Source organism: Metarhizium brunneum, chromosome 5 (genome assembly GCF_013426205.1).
Source record: "Metarhizium brunneum chromosome 5, complete sequence".
Classification (NCBI taxonomy): domain Eukaryota; kingdom Fungi; phylum Ascomycota; class Sordariomycetes; order Hypocreales; family Clavicipitaceae; genus Metarhizium; species Metarhizium brunneum.
Window position 1 is genome coordinate 4,211,054 of NC_089426.1, and position 17,549 is coordinate 4,228,602.

A 17,549-nucleotide genomic window follows, 5' to 3' on the forward strand; every position below is an offset into this window, starting at 1 on the left:
CCTATAATACACGCCCTGCAGTGCCTCCCAAAGAGCTAGCGCATGATTCTGCACAACTTGCTTGCCCAAAGGAAAGTCGATAGCGGGTCGTCACTAGAGCACAAGCAGCTAATACTGCAGCTCATGTGACGTTCTGGCAGTTTGGAATACACGCTTGAAGCTTTGAGATTGTTGTAGTCTGAGATTAATAAAGAGGTTAAGTCGATAGAGCAAGAATTGGGGATCCAGAATAGTGATGTCAAGGTACTGCTTAGCAAACTTTATGTATAATTATAGTAATTGAAAGGTTTCCTCGAATAATAAGGGTTTAATGCGGACCGGAGCCAATAAGTCGGAATTTGATTGGAGTAGATTTGTAGAGGAGACCAAGCCGCCAGCGGTTCCCCAAAAGAGAATCGAGGAACAAAAGCTTGACTTAACCGGGCAGTTGTGAGAAATTTAAAGGGAGTTTTTATACGGGCTGGATGTCTCAACGCGACATCTGTTTAGACTTGTAGGGTCCAATTTCTACGAATTGTGCACAAAGACCCCCTGTACAAGATCTCAAACGAAGGCACAAAGTTTTCAAGTCTTCTATTAATAATGATGTACTATAATGTTAACTTAAACCTCTACTTGGAGACCAAACGTACAAAAGCTTATTCTGAGTGGGCTCCATAAGATATTCTATAAGCAGATAGTACTCTTACATTTCGGATACCCCTTGTACAAAGCTGCTGAGGAACAAGCTCGCGGCAGTTACAAGAAAACATGGCACCTCTGATAACAGCAGGAACTTGTCCCTAACTAATAGTGGTGCCTATCAGATTCGAGGATCTATAATCGGGCCAGATTGTTAGCAAAGTCCCTGGCTATGTTTCGGGTGACAACTCACCTCTGCTGCCCATCCGAGATTGCGCCTTGCGATTTCAAGGTCATTCGCGTCCATCCTAATGCTAGTATTTGCATAATGCACAGCACGTGCTGCTTCTTCCACAGCACTTCTTATTGCAAAGACGGCATCGTTAACTTGCGCTTTTGCCTGGTCTGCGATTTGCTTTGGAGAAAACCCGTATTGGAGCACAAGATCCAATACCTGATTGCCTCGCTGAAGTTGCTGCAGTGTCTGTTCGATAGGCGTGCTGTTCACCGCTGATGCCGCAGAGAGATCGACGAAAAAAAAAGCGAGCGCGGTTAAGACCTTCATCTTGGTACGCCTTGTGTAGCAAGGATACAGAGTTAGTAGAGTTGCAAGTGGTTTATAGTAATGCTGCAGTAGTGATGACTACGTTGATTTGAGCGGTTCTTGTTGTTTATATAGACTAGTTTGTTGAGAGGTCTTGTAGAACAACAGGACTGGCATGAATAATAATTTTTCTGAATCAGCTGATATTGCGTATATAGCACACCATTATAAAGGCTGAGGTCCATCTAACTCCACGCGGTCCTTTAGTGAATTAGGATCTTGTCATTTTGTGGACCGTCAACGTGCACTTATGCAAGTCCATGTCTCTTTCAAGGCTTGTACTGACTCTCCGCGAGGGTCCCTAATTGAGTAAATGGCGGGCAGCCTAGAGTTAAAAGCTACCAAGTGTCTCGATAATTATGTTGTTTAATGCTTGTAGCTTTTGTGTGTTCTTGTCAAGCAGGGTCAATGCTTTTTCTACCAGACCTTGATATTTTTTGAGTACGTAAGTACCAGACGTATAGTTACTCTGTAGGGAGAGAGAAACGGAGGCATAAACCAATAACATGGAAGTTGGAACCAGCCAACCCTCATCGCAGACCCATAAGTCGCGGAATGTCGCATTCATGCCAGAGTAGGTTTATAGGGTTAACAGCTAAAGGGTTCGTACGGTAAATCGCCGGATCCGGGGAGTCTTAGTCGTCTGACTCGTATACAGCCCGCCCGAAGGTGATGCAGGGACAAGTCTCTAGCACTATCTCTTCCACTCATTTCAAAACCACGTTGGAAAAACCCGATATACCTTGGGTTGCTCCAGAGTCCGGCGGTCGAATGGTATAGCAACCGGGCTATGTGGAGGGTTTGTGGCCGACTCACATGCAACTAGTTGGAGGGCTTTGAGCCTTTGACCAATGGGTCTAGACTCGATTTTTCTCATACAAGACATTTTTCAGCACGTGAAAGCATGACAATAAGCTATCAATTTGTTTGTGTAACAGAAAGTTGACGTATAATTTTCTATAGAAAACTAAGGATAGAGCAAGGCCGAGGCGAGGCTCTCGAGCTTGCAACGATCTAGTTGCTACATGGCAACCTAGGCGAAACGAAACGAATTTACACACCTTGGACTAGTCCGACCAGACAGTTTCCAGTCAGGCAAAGCCCGTAACAGCTCGCAATTCCAGCCCGTAAATATACTTAGATGTGTCCACATTGTTCGTAACATGTGTCGCAGGGGCGGCAGTCGTTGTCCGCGTCGAACCCACAGTCAAAACATAGCGGAAAATCATAATCAGAACAAGAAATCGTTCTAGTTTCCTTCCAAGGCTTGTTTTCCTCTTCGTCCCAGCCGCGCCATTCGTACTGACACTGACGGCTAGCAGCCGTATCTGGCTTAACCCCGTTGTCTTGAGAGGTAATCTCATGCTCCTTCGCAACGCGGACCACACAATCATAAATGGCCTGATTATTCCCCCCTTCTTTCGCACAAAAGGTGACTGCATCATAGCACGCGTTCTTGTTGCCATTAAATGGCTTGCAGACATATTCCGTCGTCCAAGTTGTGCCGGCGAGAGAGGCGGAGGCAAAAGTAGCCACAAGAATCAGAGAGTTCTTCATTGTAAATGTCTTTTTTAAAAAAAGGAAAGGATAGTAGAGTGTTAGTGGGTGGCTAGTCGGTTGAGTAGGTAATAGTTTTTGTGTGGATTGTGATTTGGATTTAAATGTGAGAGTAAGTCTTCCTATTTATAAGAACAAATGTAGACACAGTCTTCAGCTAAATGAAGCTTAACATACGATGCCTACAACTATATTATACAAGTATAACTAGTGTATGTAATGTCATAAACGCATTATGACCTGATAATAGATGAATTGTAATGCGACAGTAGTAATAGCATTACCCAAAGCCATTGCTTTTAACACCAGCAAAGGAACCCAAGCTATATAGATCCTGAAATTATGCCCTGGGACCCTGGTGTGAGAAAAGGAGAAAGTGCGTATTGGTTATGGCTAATTCTATTTAAAGGATTACTTGAACAAAAAATCCGCAGTTGTCTGGTGCCTGAACAACTGCCATGCTCGACCGTGCTGGGCCATGGGGTAGACGGTGCCCCTCAAGTCGCGGAGTATCGCATCGAGAACAGGGATGGAAGGGAGTTCCCTGAAATATAGATTACCACCGGACAATATTGACTCGTGCTATGTCCTACTAGACTATTTGGAACTCGCGGGTCGCACCGGCCAAAGTCGATGCTGGAACAAATCTCCAGACCATAGTGTAATCCAAGTAAACCACCTTGCATCTAATAACTATGAGAAAGTAATTAAAGAGTCTAGAATCCTAATCTGGCAAGCACTTGCAGGGTAAGAATAGTATTGTGATAATCCAACAAAATTCTTCGAACACCCGTTCAGTCGCGAAAATTGAACGCAAGAACTTAACGGCTAAATATCCAGCCCGAAGGGTCATACTTGTTATCTGCAATTGCACTTCCTGATCGAGCCCCTATAACCTGGCTTCCACCTACGACGGTTACTACAGTCCACGACGCCGCGGTCAAACAACTGATAGGCCAGCTGTCGTCTCCTTTCCAAGGCAGACTGGTGTTATTGGGTCGAACGTCTTCGTGTAGATACGGCCAGGCCGGAGCAGTGTTCATGGAATCCAGCTTTGTTTGCCCACAAATTCTACTTCGGAAAGTGTGGTGATGGAAGAGATCCCTGGCAAAGCTACGGGTCACGACCACCATGAATGCGTATATACCGAGACATGCATTCAGCAACGATTGCGGCTTATTTTCCAGGGTAGTCATCTTGATAGACAGACTATGGCGATCTGCAGCAGCACAAGAGCCCACGGCCAGGAGTCACCAGAAGCTGTGATGATGCTGGAATGCGTCCGCCACTTCAGTGGCCATGTTTGAGAATATGACGTCCCAGGGACCAGGCTCAGCCTCATTTACAGGTTGCATTAATGTCGCCATGCAAATTCCCAGAGCGCAATAGCGACGGTCGCTTGAGTAGTAAGCTCGACAACTAACCTGTCGTGCAACGCAGTAAAGGAAAACCAAACCATCTCTACTTGGGCACAAATGGCAGCAGCCTGTCGTTTTTGCAGAAACCGAGACTGGAGCGATTCTAATCCCGGTTCCGCGTGTCTACCAAGTCCTAGGGCCAAAGTATTCACCCTTGACCCATGTCAGCCTGGCACTGAAGTACCAAGCTCCCAAATACCAGACTTGTCCGGGCTTGATCGCGTCTTAGCGATTTCTCACAGTACCAAGACAGAGGCCTAAATCTTGAATTACCCCAAAGTTCTCTCTATGAACATGAAAGAAGCCTGCTCGTCCTGCTCCAAAGCCGAAACCTCACTATTAGATTGAGCGGTAGAGTATAGGACAACCGAATGCTACTCTCTCAGCCGAATAAACATAGATGAATCACGACTCCACGTCCTACTGCATCCGAAACTCGAAAAGTTGAAAATTTGGCATGAATTGTTCATCTCCGCGGCTACCGGGCCACGCACAATTGCGCTGGTACGTCTGACGCGTCACGATGCGTAGACGGTCTACTTTTCTAGTCTCTTACTGTCCTTGGCCTGGTACAGCCTAATACTGTTTTAGATTTTACGGTTGCACGATACTTGTATCATGCTTGTTATTTAATTTGACTATAAAGTGAAACAACTAAAAATTAATTAATAAATCATTTATTTTTTGCTAAAAGGTAATATAGAAATGACCATTCACTTTTTATAAATCCAATTGTTCCGACTCATTGCATTACAACATCTTGAAGCGACATGCCGATCCCCCCTCGAGGCGACGGAGCCTTGTTTCCCAGAAATATTGAATGCAAAACCAGGCAGCAGGCTTCATTTCTCCGCCCCTGGCCCCCTCAGCAACTAGTTTTTTGAAGTCAGACCCCGTAAAATATGACGAGCCCCGGTGGGCGCGGCTCCATTCGATATATGAGCTGCCACGCAAGTTGGGCCATTTAGGGGTACACTAATGTATATGTTCCCACGTTGTCCTACACGACAAATTATTCAGTCCTTGTGTTGATTCCGACGAGCTGCCGTGTTTCCGATGAGTAACTGGCAAATCGGTAAACAGGGCATATAGTCATGATAACGCCTGGCAGCCGGCACTTCTTTCAGAAACTCGAGGATGAAGTTGCCGACAGACTCAAATCTTTTACTACTGCTGGGGCCCTTCTACAAGTCAGTGGTTGTTCCGTGTCTTTATTCAATTTGGTCGCACCGTCTTTGTGATTTCCGGCTCGTGTTATATTGTATGATTCTTTGCTGCTGCCGAACAGAGGATTCGTCAAGTTTTAGGCCTGTTCGGTAATGGATTCTTCCGCAATAGTCCCAGTCTCTTGATGGCGCAGAACGGGCGGGCAAGAGCCCGTGTTCATCGACACATTAAATCCCGGGCGTGGTACAACTGGTATTACTGGTGCGCAAGTCCCTGTGTGAGGTATAAAAGCTGTACCTGAGGCAGTAATGAAGATGGCTGGATAACGTGCCACGGAAGCTAACAATTTCCCTCCATATATCTCCACGTAATGATAATCCAAGTCTAGTACGTGGTAGATGCTTGGGGCTTCAGGGGACAGTCAGGGTCATCCTTTAGACAGCTCTCTGCCTACAGAGGCCTTGTATGATGCGATTTTAGCGGAATAAGGTATTCGCCAAGAAGTCGCGGCGGCAACCGATAACTCATCCCCGTGTACCTTTGAAATATGAGTTCCGAAGTTATCCTGCCGTGCTACGCTCCTGGAACAATATGGGCTTGTGTCCTCTTTACGATACCCCATAACTGCTATAGAACCGCTGTTTCCTAGCTTTTTGAACATCCTTTAATGCCCACACGTAAAATGATCTTGTTGTTCCCATGAAAAGACAGAAAACCCTACTCTGGCGTCGGAAAAGACATGTTGATAATAGGTTTTCATTATTAAATAATTTGAAAGCAACATTGTCTGTCATTTGTGTGGTTGCGTTATCGTGGTAGCTGACGGCAACATGTAATGAACCATCCACATCAAGGGTACGGAGTAGTGGCATGTCAATTTCGCCAGCCCAATGACAAGTACAGATTGAGAGGATGCCTTTGTTGGTCCGCGTAAGTCGAATAAATTGTGGCTATTCAATATCGAGGTGCCGGGTTCGAGCCTCTGGTGTTATGGTTACTTTGAAGTATATTTTGTCGTCTCCAACGTGCTGGATGGGAAGATTGGGTGCAGTTAATCCATGTTTCTACGCAATTTCAATATCAAGACCAGTATGATACCTAGCGTACGGTTGAGCCGATTTTTGGAGCTCATGCCGGTGCAAGGCCATCTCTTGAACCAACCTAGTACCCATGTACGATACTAGGTTGCTTGCTGCGAAATGGAAAGTCGCAGGGACCAAAGTTTCTGCATTTTATGACGACTTTGTCTGATTTGTTTTATCTTGTGCTAGAATTCACTAAGATGGATACGAGTTGGCAAATTCACTCGGAGGGGGATTGCGAACGCTTGAACGCTGTTCTTTATGGCGGGCCCAGGACAAATATATGCGGCCTTTGTTCACCGCAATTTATATATGTGCATTCCCTGTGAATTTACAAGGACTTTTACCAGTTCAGTCTGGCAAATGTGGCTAGACTAAATGACTATTCAGCTAGTATGAGGCTCTTGGACGAACTGTGTAAACCATGCAGACGGCAACTCACGGAACGTGTAATCCATAGAGCGCTCTGAGCAACAATGAAATCTTGATGATAAGTGTTATACGCTAACCGTTGTATGAATCTTCCTTCTCGCTGGCGGCCAGCGGTTTAGTACGAGGTGATGTCAAATTTTCCATCACACCCAAGCCCAGTGCATCACTGAGAATATCTACTGAGATTTCCCCGCTGAGTAAGATTGTTAGCTGAATTAGTCTGTAAATTGTCGTTACTCAGCAAAGCCGAAGCCAATCTGACGCTTGGACGGCAAGACGCTGGACGGGTCCTACCAGTCAGCCATGTCAGATTATTCCCTTTCCCTTCATCACATTATTTGTCGAATCAAGGCTTTCCCGGCAAACTAGGGCGAAGCAGACGTAAGCATGCTTGGTGCCCAAGAGGATGTGTTTTCCACGCGACCAAAGAGTTTAAAAGTGTCAGGGATTTAGATGTTGACGGTCAGGAATCTAGCTATAAAAGCCGACTGAACATTTGACGAGATGATGGCCCGTCGCCCGCAAGCTGCTTCTTGCGCTGGCATGTCGCGTCGGAAATGCGCCCATCAAGACATCAATTTCCACCTTGATGTCGGGGCACGGATAACCCGAAAGCTCTTGACCAGACAGCCTTGGCCTCTTGTAACTCCGGCCGACTCCATTCATCTGGGGAGGCTTTGCATATATTGATTGGGGGCACTTTGGGGGCTACCAGTTCGTACTGGTCATCTTCAGCCCAAACTGCAGTGCTTTGGATCTGTCTGTACGCATCATTTGCTACCGGGTGGCAGTCCTCGTGTAATACTTGATGGAGAAAATTGGTCCATGTCTGCTCAATGAAGACGTGATTTTGTAATTCTTATTGTCTGTCGCCAGAGTCAAGAGACGACTCCATTCTTCACACGCTTTAAATCAGCCCTCCAATTTCCGCCCTTGTCGCAGCCAAGACCAACAGGAAACCTGCCGCGCGGGCGCTCATGCACGCGGGGATGAAGCCTTTCAATGTAGGATTGCATGAAAAGACCGTCCAATTCGCCTTTCATTGTACAGTGGACAAATGAATTTGAGCAAGAGTTTGTCCTGCGCCCCAGAGAGAGGTGACAATCTGAGCCGTCGATGCAACCCACATGGGCCACATCGGATGACAGCCGACGGGGCAGAACATTGAAGCCAGGCAACGGCTCAGCTGATGCCCAAGACGAGCAATCAATCAGCGTAAGCATATTGTTCCGACGTGATACAATGACGCAAGTCCAACGCAACAGTTCTGTCTGCCGGCCATCCGGGGCCACAAAGCAGTGTCGGCGAAGCTGTGAGAGACCAACACCAACGTCATATCATGGCCCCCAAGGTATTACCCAACGTTGCGCATGTAAATATATGCGGTTCTGCTGCATGAACCGGGCGCAATTGAGCAAAGTGTGGCAGCGTTCGGGCTGAAATCCCTCGGTCCTATTCCATCTTGACCGATTCGAGAGCTGCAGGCGGAGTGTGTCGAGTCTGGTCGGTTCGCCCACGTCTCTGCCCGCTGTGGCCCTACCCAGATGCAAATTGCCGGAGAGGAAGAAGGCTCGCTATTTTTGAACCATTTTGGGTAGATGCGCATCCGCCAGGATCCCGATTATAAGCAATAGTCTAGGCTGTGGGCAGTCAAATAATGGAGCGTTTGCCTGTCTTTGATGAATGCCGATCCCCCGCATTTTGGAAGGAATTAAACACGATGCTTGGCGTCTGAAACAACTGTCGATCCCTCCGCTTGATCGGATGACACTTGATGTGAGCCGCAGGTCATCATGTGGCCGTTTCCTTTGTAGCCGGTGCCGTTTCCTGTTCTGGACCAATACGAATAAAGTTGACAATCCGGGCTGCCGTGGTTGCTTTTGGCAGCCTCGTATTGAAGCGTCAGTCGCCTTCGATACCCTGCGCTCATGCTCCAACGTGGCATGCGTTGCGACGATGGCTGCAGCCAAGGCGGGTCGACCACTCGGCATTATCCCTTCTTCGTATCCCGCCTTCTGTGCCCAAGGCTGATGTTGCCAATGGCACAAGGCGGCAATGTACCAGAGCAGCAATATTCGCGCTGCGCAGACGAGACTTGGCGAGCGCAACGGTCAACCACACGTCATGGAAACTCCCAGAGGTCCCCATGGATCCGTGTATAAAAGGAACGGCTGTCTCCCCCCCAGATCCATGATGAAAGTCTCTCAAGGCGCAATACTTTCCCATCGCATCATATCATAGCAAGAACATAACCATACGCCCCTCAACTCTCATACCACTTTTCACAATGCTCGGCCAGGCCAAGATTCTCGCCCTCACTTTTGCTACTGCCGGAACCGTCTCGGCAGTCGGCAACGCCGTTGTCAAGAATAACTGCGACTTCCCCGTGACCGTCTGGTCTGTTGGCAGCCAAGTCTCCAACGCAAACACTCTCCAAACTGGCCAGGCGTACTGGGAGCAGTTTTCCCGCGACCCCAAGACTGGTGGTCGTGCTCTCAAGATTACCAGGGAGCCTGATGGCCTCTACACCGGCAAGCCGCAGACCATCTTTGCCTATAACCTCAAAGACGGCGCCGTCTGGTACGATCTGAGCGATGTCTTTGGTGATGCATTCGCCGGGAATAAGCTTGTCGAGGGCAGTGCCGACGCCTCATGCCCTTCCATTGTCTGGTCCAACGGCATTCCTCCTGCCGGCAGCCAGGTCAAGAACTGCCGTGATTCGGCTGATGTCACCTTGGCTCTGTGCTCCAACTAAAGATGGCTCCATGCCACAACGGATTGATGGATGAGGCTCAGGACTGGAATTTGATATAAATGCCCTGGCCTGTCTTGTAATGGGCTTAAGAGAGGATAAATCGAGCCATGTGCTACGCTGGGTTAGATAAAGACTTGATAGTTTAGAATTTTCTTAAATCATGACAGCTTGCCGGGCCGCTTTGTTTCGAATGACGGTGACTTGTTCCATGGCGGATTTCGTTGATGGCGAATGTCTATGGCGGAATGGATTTGTCCTTCGGCAAGCGCGCGCTAATATTTTACGGTATGAAATTGACGGTGTCCGTTGTATATGACTACCTAGGTATGTAGTAACTAATACAACTAGGTTGGCATACATCACGGTACACAAGTCCACGCTGGGCGATTGTGAAGCCATTTGTGTATTTATCTTGATGGAATATGGGTGAGGTCTAGTCGTTTCGCGATTAGAGCTTTTTTTTTGGCGGCAAATTTTACAAAGGCTTGCCATTTGTACAGTTACTAGGTCTTGTAGACAACAACTTACTCTCAAGGCTAGCGAGACTGCGCAGGTGCTGACCGTACACCAGTGACCATGGCAGGCATTAACCACATGAGAAACTTACTAGAACTCTAGCGATATTGGTTAAGACGTCGAGCACACTTGCCTAGCGTACAAGCATTTGTCAATGTGCTTACATGGCAGTTTTGGTTGTTGACAAGTACAATTCGTCTTGGTGCTACGAAATAAATATCGTATATTTATTAACAAGGAGGTCTCTCGCCATACTGCGATCATGAGTATGTTTACTCATCATTTGTCCGGCAATTTTCTGCCTCCCTCGTCTTCGAACCGCGTATCCGTCGGGACAATTACCAGGGGTAGTGGTCAATTTGAGGATACTTGCCCGGTCTAGTGGTTGCGGACGACGTTATTCCGTCGGGCCATACTAATCATGACATGTGGCGACTTTGTCTCTGTCCACTTGCAATCAGGGCTTCTATTAGCTTAACACGGGACCTGGCTCAAATAGCATCCAGACACACAGTTACATCGCACGTAAACGATATCCATGTCCATCGATGCCGCAGAGGCCCTAAATCTGCATCTCCACAAGACCCTTGGAGCATCCCGGAATGACCCCGTAACCAGGCCTGGAGTATTAGTACCTTTGTATTCAGTGCGCGTATTGTTGCAATGGCTGCATCGATTAGCAAAACGCGCCTATTGGTCCTCCATTCTCGGAGTCTTCGCGTCATCAAAGGGCTACACCAAGGCATCGACTTGCGCAGCACTCAACATGTAGAAGCCTCCTTCCAAGGCCTGGACAAGTTCAACCTTCCATGTACCTCGGCTTTCCCCGTTGTGTTTGCGGCGGACGCCATCCAATGCCAGAAAGGGGCTCGGGTTTCGGACGGATGTGTCCACAATTGACTCTTGAGCTAAGCCACTTCCATGGCCAACTAGACTTCGAAACTTGCAAACTTTGCGCCGAGACTCCGTCGGAGGTTAAGGGGAAGGGATATCACCGCAAAACTCCCTATCCCGAATGTCGGACTAGAGCGAAAAAAATGGAGATGAAAGACCTCATTCATGACGGCTTAATTGTTCGCCCGATCCCTTGCTCAAGAGTTGAAATAAACAAGACTACCTTCGTCAACCTCGAAATGCTTGTCTAGCAACTTCAACATCCCCTGCAATCAGAAACAAGGCCATCGCCATGGATCTCGAGATCGCCAGGCCACTTACTCTCCCATGCGGGCTCACCATCCCTAACCGCCTCGCCAAGGCGGCTCTGGCAGAGGGATGGGGCGACAAGAATCGGCTTCCTCACAAAAGCCTGGTAGAGACGTATGGCGCCTGGGCAGACGGCGAATGGGGTTTGGTAATGACGGGCAACGTGCAGGTAGACACAGCATACCTCGGCACGCCCGATGACAACGCCGTCAACAGCGACATTCCGCGAGAGCAGCTCCTCCAGTCGTGGAAGCAATGGGCCAGCACCTGCAGCAAAAACGGCACACCGACCATTGTCCAGCTCAACCACCCCGGCAGACAATCGACGCCCGGGGCCGGGTCCCACGGGTACTTTGGCAAGACGATTGCCCCGAGCGTGGTGCCGGTAAGGCTGGGCGACGGCCTGATTGCCCGGTTCCTGAGCGCTCTCGTCTTCGGCAGCCCGCGAGAAATGGACACGGCCGACATCCAGCACGTCGTGGGCCGCTTCGTCGACGGAGCCAAGCTCTCGCACGAGGCAGGGTTCGCCGGCATCGAGATCCACGCGGCGCACGGCTACCTGCTGGCACAGTTCCTCAGCGCAAAGACGAACACGAGGACTGACGCGTACGGCGGATCGCCCAAGAAGCGGGCCAGAATCGTCGTCGAGATTATCGAGGCCGTGAGGAAGGCTGTGCCCAAGGAATTCTGCGTCGGCATCAAGCTCAACAGCGTCGATCACCAAAGCCAAACGGAGCTCGAGGAGTGCGTCGAGCAGTTGGAAGTTATTGTTGCTGCTGGCATTGACTTTCTAGAGATTAGCGGCGGCACGTACGAGAACCCGGAAGTGAGTCCTTTTAGAAAAGCGACGCTTGTCCGACCCGTGCGCGTTGGAACTGACAATGGGATAGATGATGATTGGCAAAGCCAACCCCCCCGTGTCGGAGCGGACCGCAGCCCGCGAAGCCTTCTTTATTGAATTCGCCCACGCGATTCGTGACAGATTCAAAGGCGTGCCTCTGATGGTCACGGGCGGTTTCCGATCGCGGCAGGGCATGGAGGCCGCCATCAAGGACGGCGGTTGTGACCTTGTTGGCATCGGGCGGCCCGCGATTCTCAACCCTTTCCTCCCCAAGAATACCATTTTTAACAAGGAGGTCAAGGACGAGGCGGCCAGGTTGTACGTAAAGAGTGTCGCGCCTTCCTGGCTGAGCAGCGTGCTGGGTATGAGGTCGATTGGTGGCGCGGCCGAAACTGTGAGTGCTCTTTTGCCCATGACGCTTCTAAGGAGCCAGTATTGACGATTTTTTCCACAGCTTTGGTACGTGCAACAGATTCACAAAATACTGGCTCGATTATGATTCTATAGACTGGGGCTTGTTATGTAGCTTTTGCGGGTCATCAACTGCATAAATGTTCCATCGGAGAGATGGAACGTCACCATGTGGCGTGTTGGACTGTTACAAATAGAGACGGTGGGAGGATACAAGTATTCAACCCGATTTAGCGCTCTGCACTATAATATACTACAGTGTTCCCATATATGCCTTCCAATAAGCAAATATATTCTACCACTCAGGGTGTTTTATACGCCAACACAGACTTGGCATATTCCCCCCTACTCTTGCGCTCTAGCAGTTGGCCCTGATGGCGTTGGCAAACAAGGCATAGGTGTCAGCGTTGTCAAGAGCCTTCTGAGTATCCAGCTTCATGGCGTTGTCGTAGCCGTAGCCATTGTCGGTTGTGCCCTTGATCTGCGTTAGGTGCGTAGTCTCGTGTAAGTTGGTCGTGGCTTGGTCCTGGGCGTGGCACTGGGACGTCAAGGGAGTCATCTCAAAGTACGAGCCGCAGTAGGCCTGGTAGCTCTGACCAGGGTAAGTGTAGGCCAAGACACCGCCGTTGCACTGGTTGGAGATGTCGGTGCAGTAGTATTTAGAGACGCCGCCGCCGGTCGAGCCGCACTCGGTAGCCGCCTTGCCGAACACGTCGGCGACGGCGCTCTTGGTCGCCTCGCTAGAGTCTTTGAAGTACTCTTTCACCTTGGCGTCGTTGGACCGCGCGGCTGACTGGGCAGAGCTGGCGAGTTGCTGGCAGTTGTTGAGCGCGGTGTCTGTCACGGAGCGATGACTGCCGGTGCAGTCAGACTGGACATTGGTGCGCTTCATGGCGCGCTTTTGTGCCCGTTGGAAGGACTTGAGGAGGGCGCCTGCCTCGGAGCCGTTGATGTTGGCTGTGATGGAGTTGGAGTGGTAAGGGACAGAGCCGATGATGGTGTTGTCGCTGTCGTTGGCAAAGTGCATGACGCCGGAGGAGTGGATGTCGAATTTGCCGCCGGATGAGAGGTCATGCACCTCGCCCACGTTAAAGGTGACTTCGATAGACTGCCCAGCGGGAATGCGCTCAAAGGCGTCGTCTTTCAGACCCTTGGTGGTAATTCGCTGGCGGAAACCCTCGAAAGATGCGGCCTTGCCTGTGACAGGTCAGTTTTTTTTTTTGGCTTGGAAGCTGAGCTTGATAAGAGGAAAGGGGGGAACGTACCGTCCACACCGGTGATACGGGTCTTTTGGATAGCAGATTTGTCGAGAATGGTTCCTGTCCTAAATATTTTCAAGTCGTCCTTGCCATTATTGGTGATGGTAGCCTTGACGGCACTGTTGCCATCCATCTGGAGCTGGACATCAAGAGGGGTGGGTGGCTGAGGAGCGGTTGCACCCAGGGAGACGAGAGCAGCAAGGCCAGCAAGCAGCTTCATTGTGAGTTTCGGAAAAAAAGATGACTCAACTGGGTGTATATCAAGGTGCTGGAGATGGGAGCAAGGCGGCGAGGCTTGTTGAGCTTCGATTGCAGCAGTGATGTGGCTAAAGAAGAAGCATCTCCCTTTGGCGGACTAAGACACTGTCCTCTACTTATACTTGTTCCCATGTGGAGAAATCTGTCCGCGGTGTTGACAAAATCTAGCCCAGGCTTGTCTGTCTCCTTGAGGAACTTTGGGAGTCTACCGACACATGGCGACGGGAGCCAGTGGCGTAGATCGCAGAACAGTTGACGTCCGAGTGTCGATCCGTGGGGTCGATGTCAGACATTGTCAAGTATGGTTGAACCATTTTTCAACGCAGCAGCCGGGGATGGCAATGCTACTTTCCTGATGGCGTTAGGTGGCTGTTTCCTTCGCTTCGTTTCCTCTGACAACTTGATGTTGGAGCTCTCGGCGCGATTCTGGATTGACGGGCAGACTGATCAACGGTGACACCAGCGGAATTCAATAGCGTTGCCATGGTATCTTTGAGTGGTTTTGATATAGACAACGTATACATTTGGTCAATGGGGAGACATCAGACCTGTCCAAATATCAAGGTCAACAATCACGGCAATTGCTAGCAGCACATAGGTGCTAATTGATCATCCATGTGGGAGTTTTGCCCGTAGCAACGTATTGACTGAAATCACGCATTCCCCCACCCCTTGGCCAGCCTTTGCCGCAGCATCTTGTACCCGGTCGAATGATGATGGGCTGGGGCTTTACTGTAGTAGCAACATTAAATGTTGATAGTAGTGTGAAGGTGGGTCGGGATTGTGTCAGTCAATATATGCAAGCTTCGATGTCGGGCCATGCTTCCTGGGTGGCGCTGCTCAGACGAAAAAATAAACTGGTTCGGCCCACCGCCCAACTCGTGGGATACACTCCAGTGGTCGAACTTGTAGTGGAAGACGGGGATGTGCGATGGTTACGAAGCTACTGCGTTTCCTGTCTGGTGTGACTGTGTAGTTGATAGTCGTACATGATTGTTTCGAGATGGTTGCAAAACTACCAGCCAATGCAGAAAGTACCAAGCTTAAGAGGATCGCAACGGTGATGTCAATGCGGAGATTTTCAACACAGCGATATGCCCTGATAAAACAGGAAGCCCTCTAGCTTCCTACAGGGGTAGAGCATCAGTGGTCTCCTGAAGATCTGCGCCTGATGGTGTGTTTCCAAGCCACATGTAGCACAGTTCATCAGCAACATTGCGTCCAGTATACACTAACAACTAGTCATTGGAGCCAAGCGTTGTTTGTGGCTTCGTTTCCATATTCCCCGTTCAATTCTGTCAAGTAATACTGGGGTCAATAGTACTGGGGATATCCAATAACGACCCGGCGATGCATGCTGTCGTTCCAAACACCTTCCCACGCACAAAAACAGATCGGCATCTGAAACTCGTGGTCAAACGACCTTTACGCCATGGAACCAAGAATTGCCAAACTCTGGTACCCCGTGAACCACGATCCGAGTCGCCCAGCCGGCTCTGCCAATACCACCTCTGGCCTTGGCAACCCCATTTTCTCCGATGTCGACTTCAAGTGACATGGACCTGGCGGGTCAATCGCTTGTGGCTCTGGGGAGAAAGCGCAGGGGGGTCATTGTGCGTCCAATGCATTGGATACCAAGTTCTTTCAGCCAAGGCGTCTAGGTTCTTGAAGGCGGACCTGGTCCACCAACCTACGATCATCTCCGGAACCAGTGTCCGATTCGCTGGGGTTTGTTTTCCCCTTCCCACACGGACATCTGAAGCAGTCTTCTTGGTGACCTTCCCTTCTGGTATATGCTCGCCGCATCAGATGGCATGTTGTTCCTGACGAGTGTCGATCTTCGTATACATCTCTGGCAAAAAGGTAGACAAGGCGGAATCGCGACCGGGAGAGCCATCCCATGGGCATCCCGTGGGGTTCGCAAATTGCCCATGTGTATTTAATTCGCCAATTCGCAGCACATCGTTGCTCCGCAATAGCGACCGGTTTCACCAGGCAACTCAACGCTGGGCGAATATTCTATTTATGTTTTCGCCAGAGGGACGATCGTTAAAGCAACATGGGCCGCATAGTAACCCCGGTATACAGGGCCTAAAGTCCCGACAGTGGCTTACCTGTGCCTGGTTTACATTAAGATACCAGACTGCGGTTGTTTTGCCTTACCGTCGCTCCGATACTGAAACAACATGATCAGCATGAAAGTAGTGCAAATCCGATCCTGCCAATCAAGCCGCCTTTATGCAGATATTCCAGCCGAGCCAGGTCACAACCTCCTGGACGTTGTAACGCGTTGTACGTTGCTCTCCTGAATATCAGAACCCGCGAACCTCGATTATCATATACGAATAGTAATATTCTCCGCAACATGGGCGAAACACGGATTTTCAACCCGTTTACTTTCCATTTATCAGGAACCATCCAAAACACGTGGTCCTCGCACGTGGAATATATGCGGTGGTACCACGGAGTACTTTTCCCGAGCAGCTTATATAGCGTGATAAAACGAACAGGCGCGCACATGATCCGGAAGCTCGTTGACTACGGCATGCTTTTGAGCTCCTAATCACTACCAGCAAAGCCAAAGCAAGAGGAGAGAAGAACTCGAGTATTGTGATATGCGCTTCAAGGCGTCTCTATTTTACAGAGAGCGCCTGAAACGAGCCATGGTGTAGGCAATGCGGATTAGGTACATATCGTATGCCAATATACCTGTGTTGCTATCTTAACGCCTTTATCCTACTCGTTATACGATGCATGCTATCTCTAACATTCATCAGCGACGCTTACCTGGCATTTTTTAGTGTGTTGGGTACTTGATACGACTTCAAAAGTGTGGTTTTAGACGCGTGAATTTGGTTCACAGCACCTAGACAAACAATAAAAGATGACACATACGATTCGCGATAAATACAGAATTCGGACCAGGGACTGGGCAGTTTGCATCATTGCCCTAGCTCCCCTACGTTCCGCAAGCAGTGTGACGCCGCGATGGAGATGTTGCAAACAGGGAGTAGAATTTTGACACTTGCCTTTCACCACCAAGACGACACTTAGCCAGTAGAACTCCAGCATAGAACTGCAGATCTGGGCGATGATACAAAATATTACGTGTAATTGTGGCTCTGGAGATGTGATCTGCCCTTTCCCAAATCCCGACTTGCATAACAGGGGATGGAGCCATCTTGATTGGTTGGCCATCTGCAGCATCATGTTTCACTCCAGAACCGGGGATACCGCCTCCATGGATTTGGCTGGGTCTCGTCAACGTGGCTTGCGAATACAGGTTAAACATGAGAGTTTTGCAGATAATGGTTGACGTTCAGTTTGTGAAAGATAACCCCCTGATATACATTTCACATTCATCCACCTTTTGCGGTACTGATTGAGGCAGCTGTGAATAACACATTCGCTTATTTCAGTGTTTA

At 49.3% G+C, this 17,549-nt stretch overlaps 4 protein-coding genes across 4 annotated transcripts; 2 read left to right on the forward strand and 2 right to left on the reverse strand.

The window, feature by feature from the left end:
• Positions 1 to 786: 786 nt before the first annotated feature.
• Positions 787 to 1,186, reverse strand: G6M90_00g093030 (uncharacterized protein; the record flags this gene model as incomplete). The annotated part of the gene is made up of 2 exons (XM_066131427.1): positions 787 to 816; positions 875 to 1,186. 2 exons carry the CDS (start codon positions 1,184 to 1,186, stop codon positions 787 to 789), a joined length of 342 nt encoding a protein of 113 aa, XP_065987359.1.
• A 7,982-nt stretch (positions 1,187 to 9,168) lies between these two features.
• G6M90_00g093040 (uncharacterized protein) lies at positions 9,169 to 9,636 on the forward strand (the record flags this gene model as incomplete). Its single annotated transcript, XM_014686461.1, has 1 exon — positions 9,169 to 9,636. One exon carries the CDS (start codon positions 9,169 to 9,171, stop codon positions 9,634 to 9,636), a length of 468 nt encoding a protein of 155 aa, XP_014541947.1.
• A 1,702-nt stretch (positions 9,637 to 11,338) lies between these two features.
• nadA_1 (NADH-dependent flavin oxidoreductase nadA) lies at positions 11,339 to 12,635 on the forward strand (the record flags this gene model as incomplete). The annotated part of the gene is made up of 2 exons (XM_014686462.1): positions 11,339 to 12,181; positions 12,246 to 12,635. The coding sequence occupies 2 exons, from the start codon at positions 11,339 to 11,341 to the stop codon at positions 12,633 to 12,635; spliced, it is 1,233 nt and encodes a 410-aa protein (XP_014541948.1).
• A 330-nt stretch (positions 12,636 to 12,965) lies between these two features.
• Positions 12,966 to 14,086, reverse strand: G6M90_00g093060 (uncharacterized protein; the record flags this gene model as incomplete). The annotated part of the gene is made up of 2 exons (XM_014686463.1): positions 12,966 to 13,804; positions 13,873 to 14,086. The coding sequence occupies 2 exons, from the start codon at positions 14,084 to 14,086 to the stop codon at positions 12,966 to 12,968; spliced, it is 1,053 nt and encodes a 350-aa protein (XP_014541949.1).
• Between the last annotated feature and the right edge of the window lie 3,463 nt (positions 14,087 to 17,549).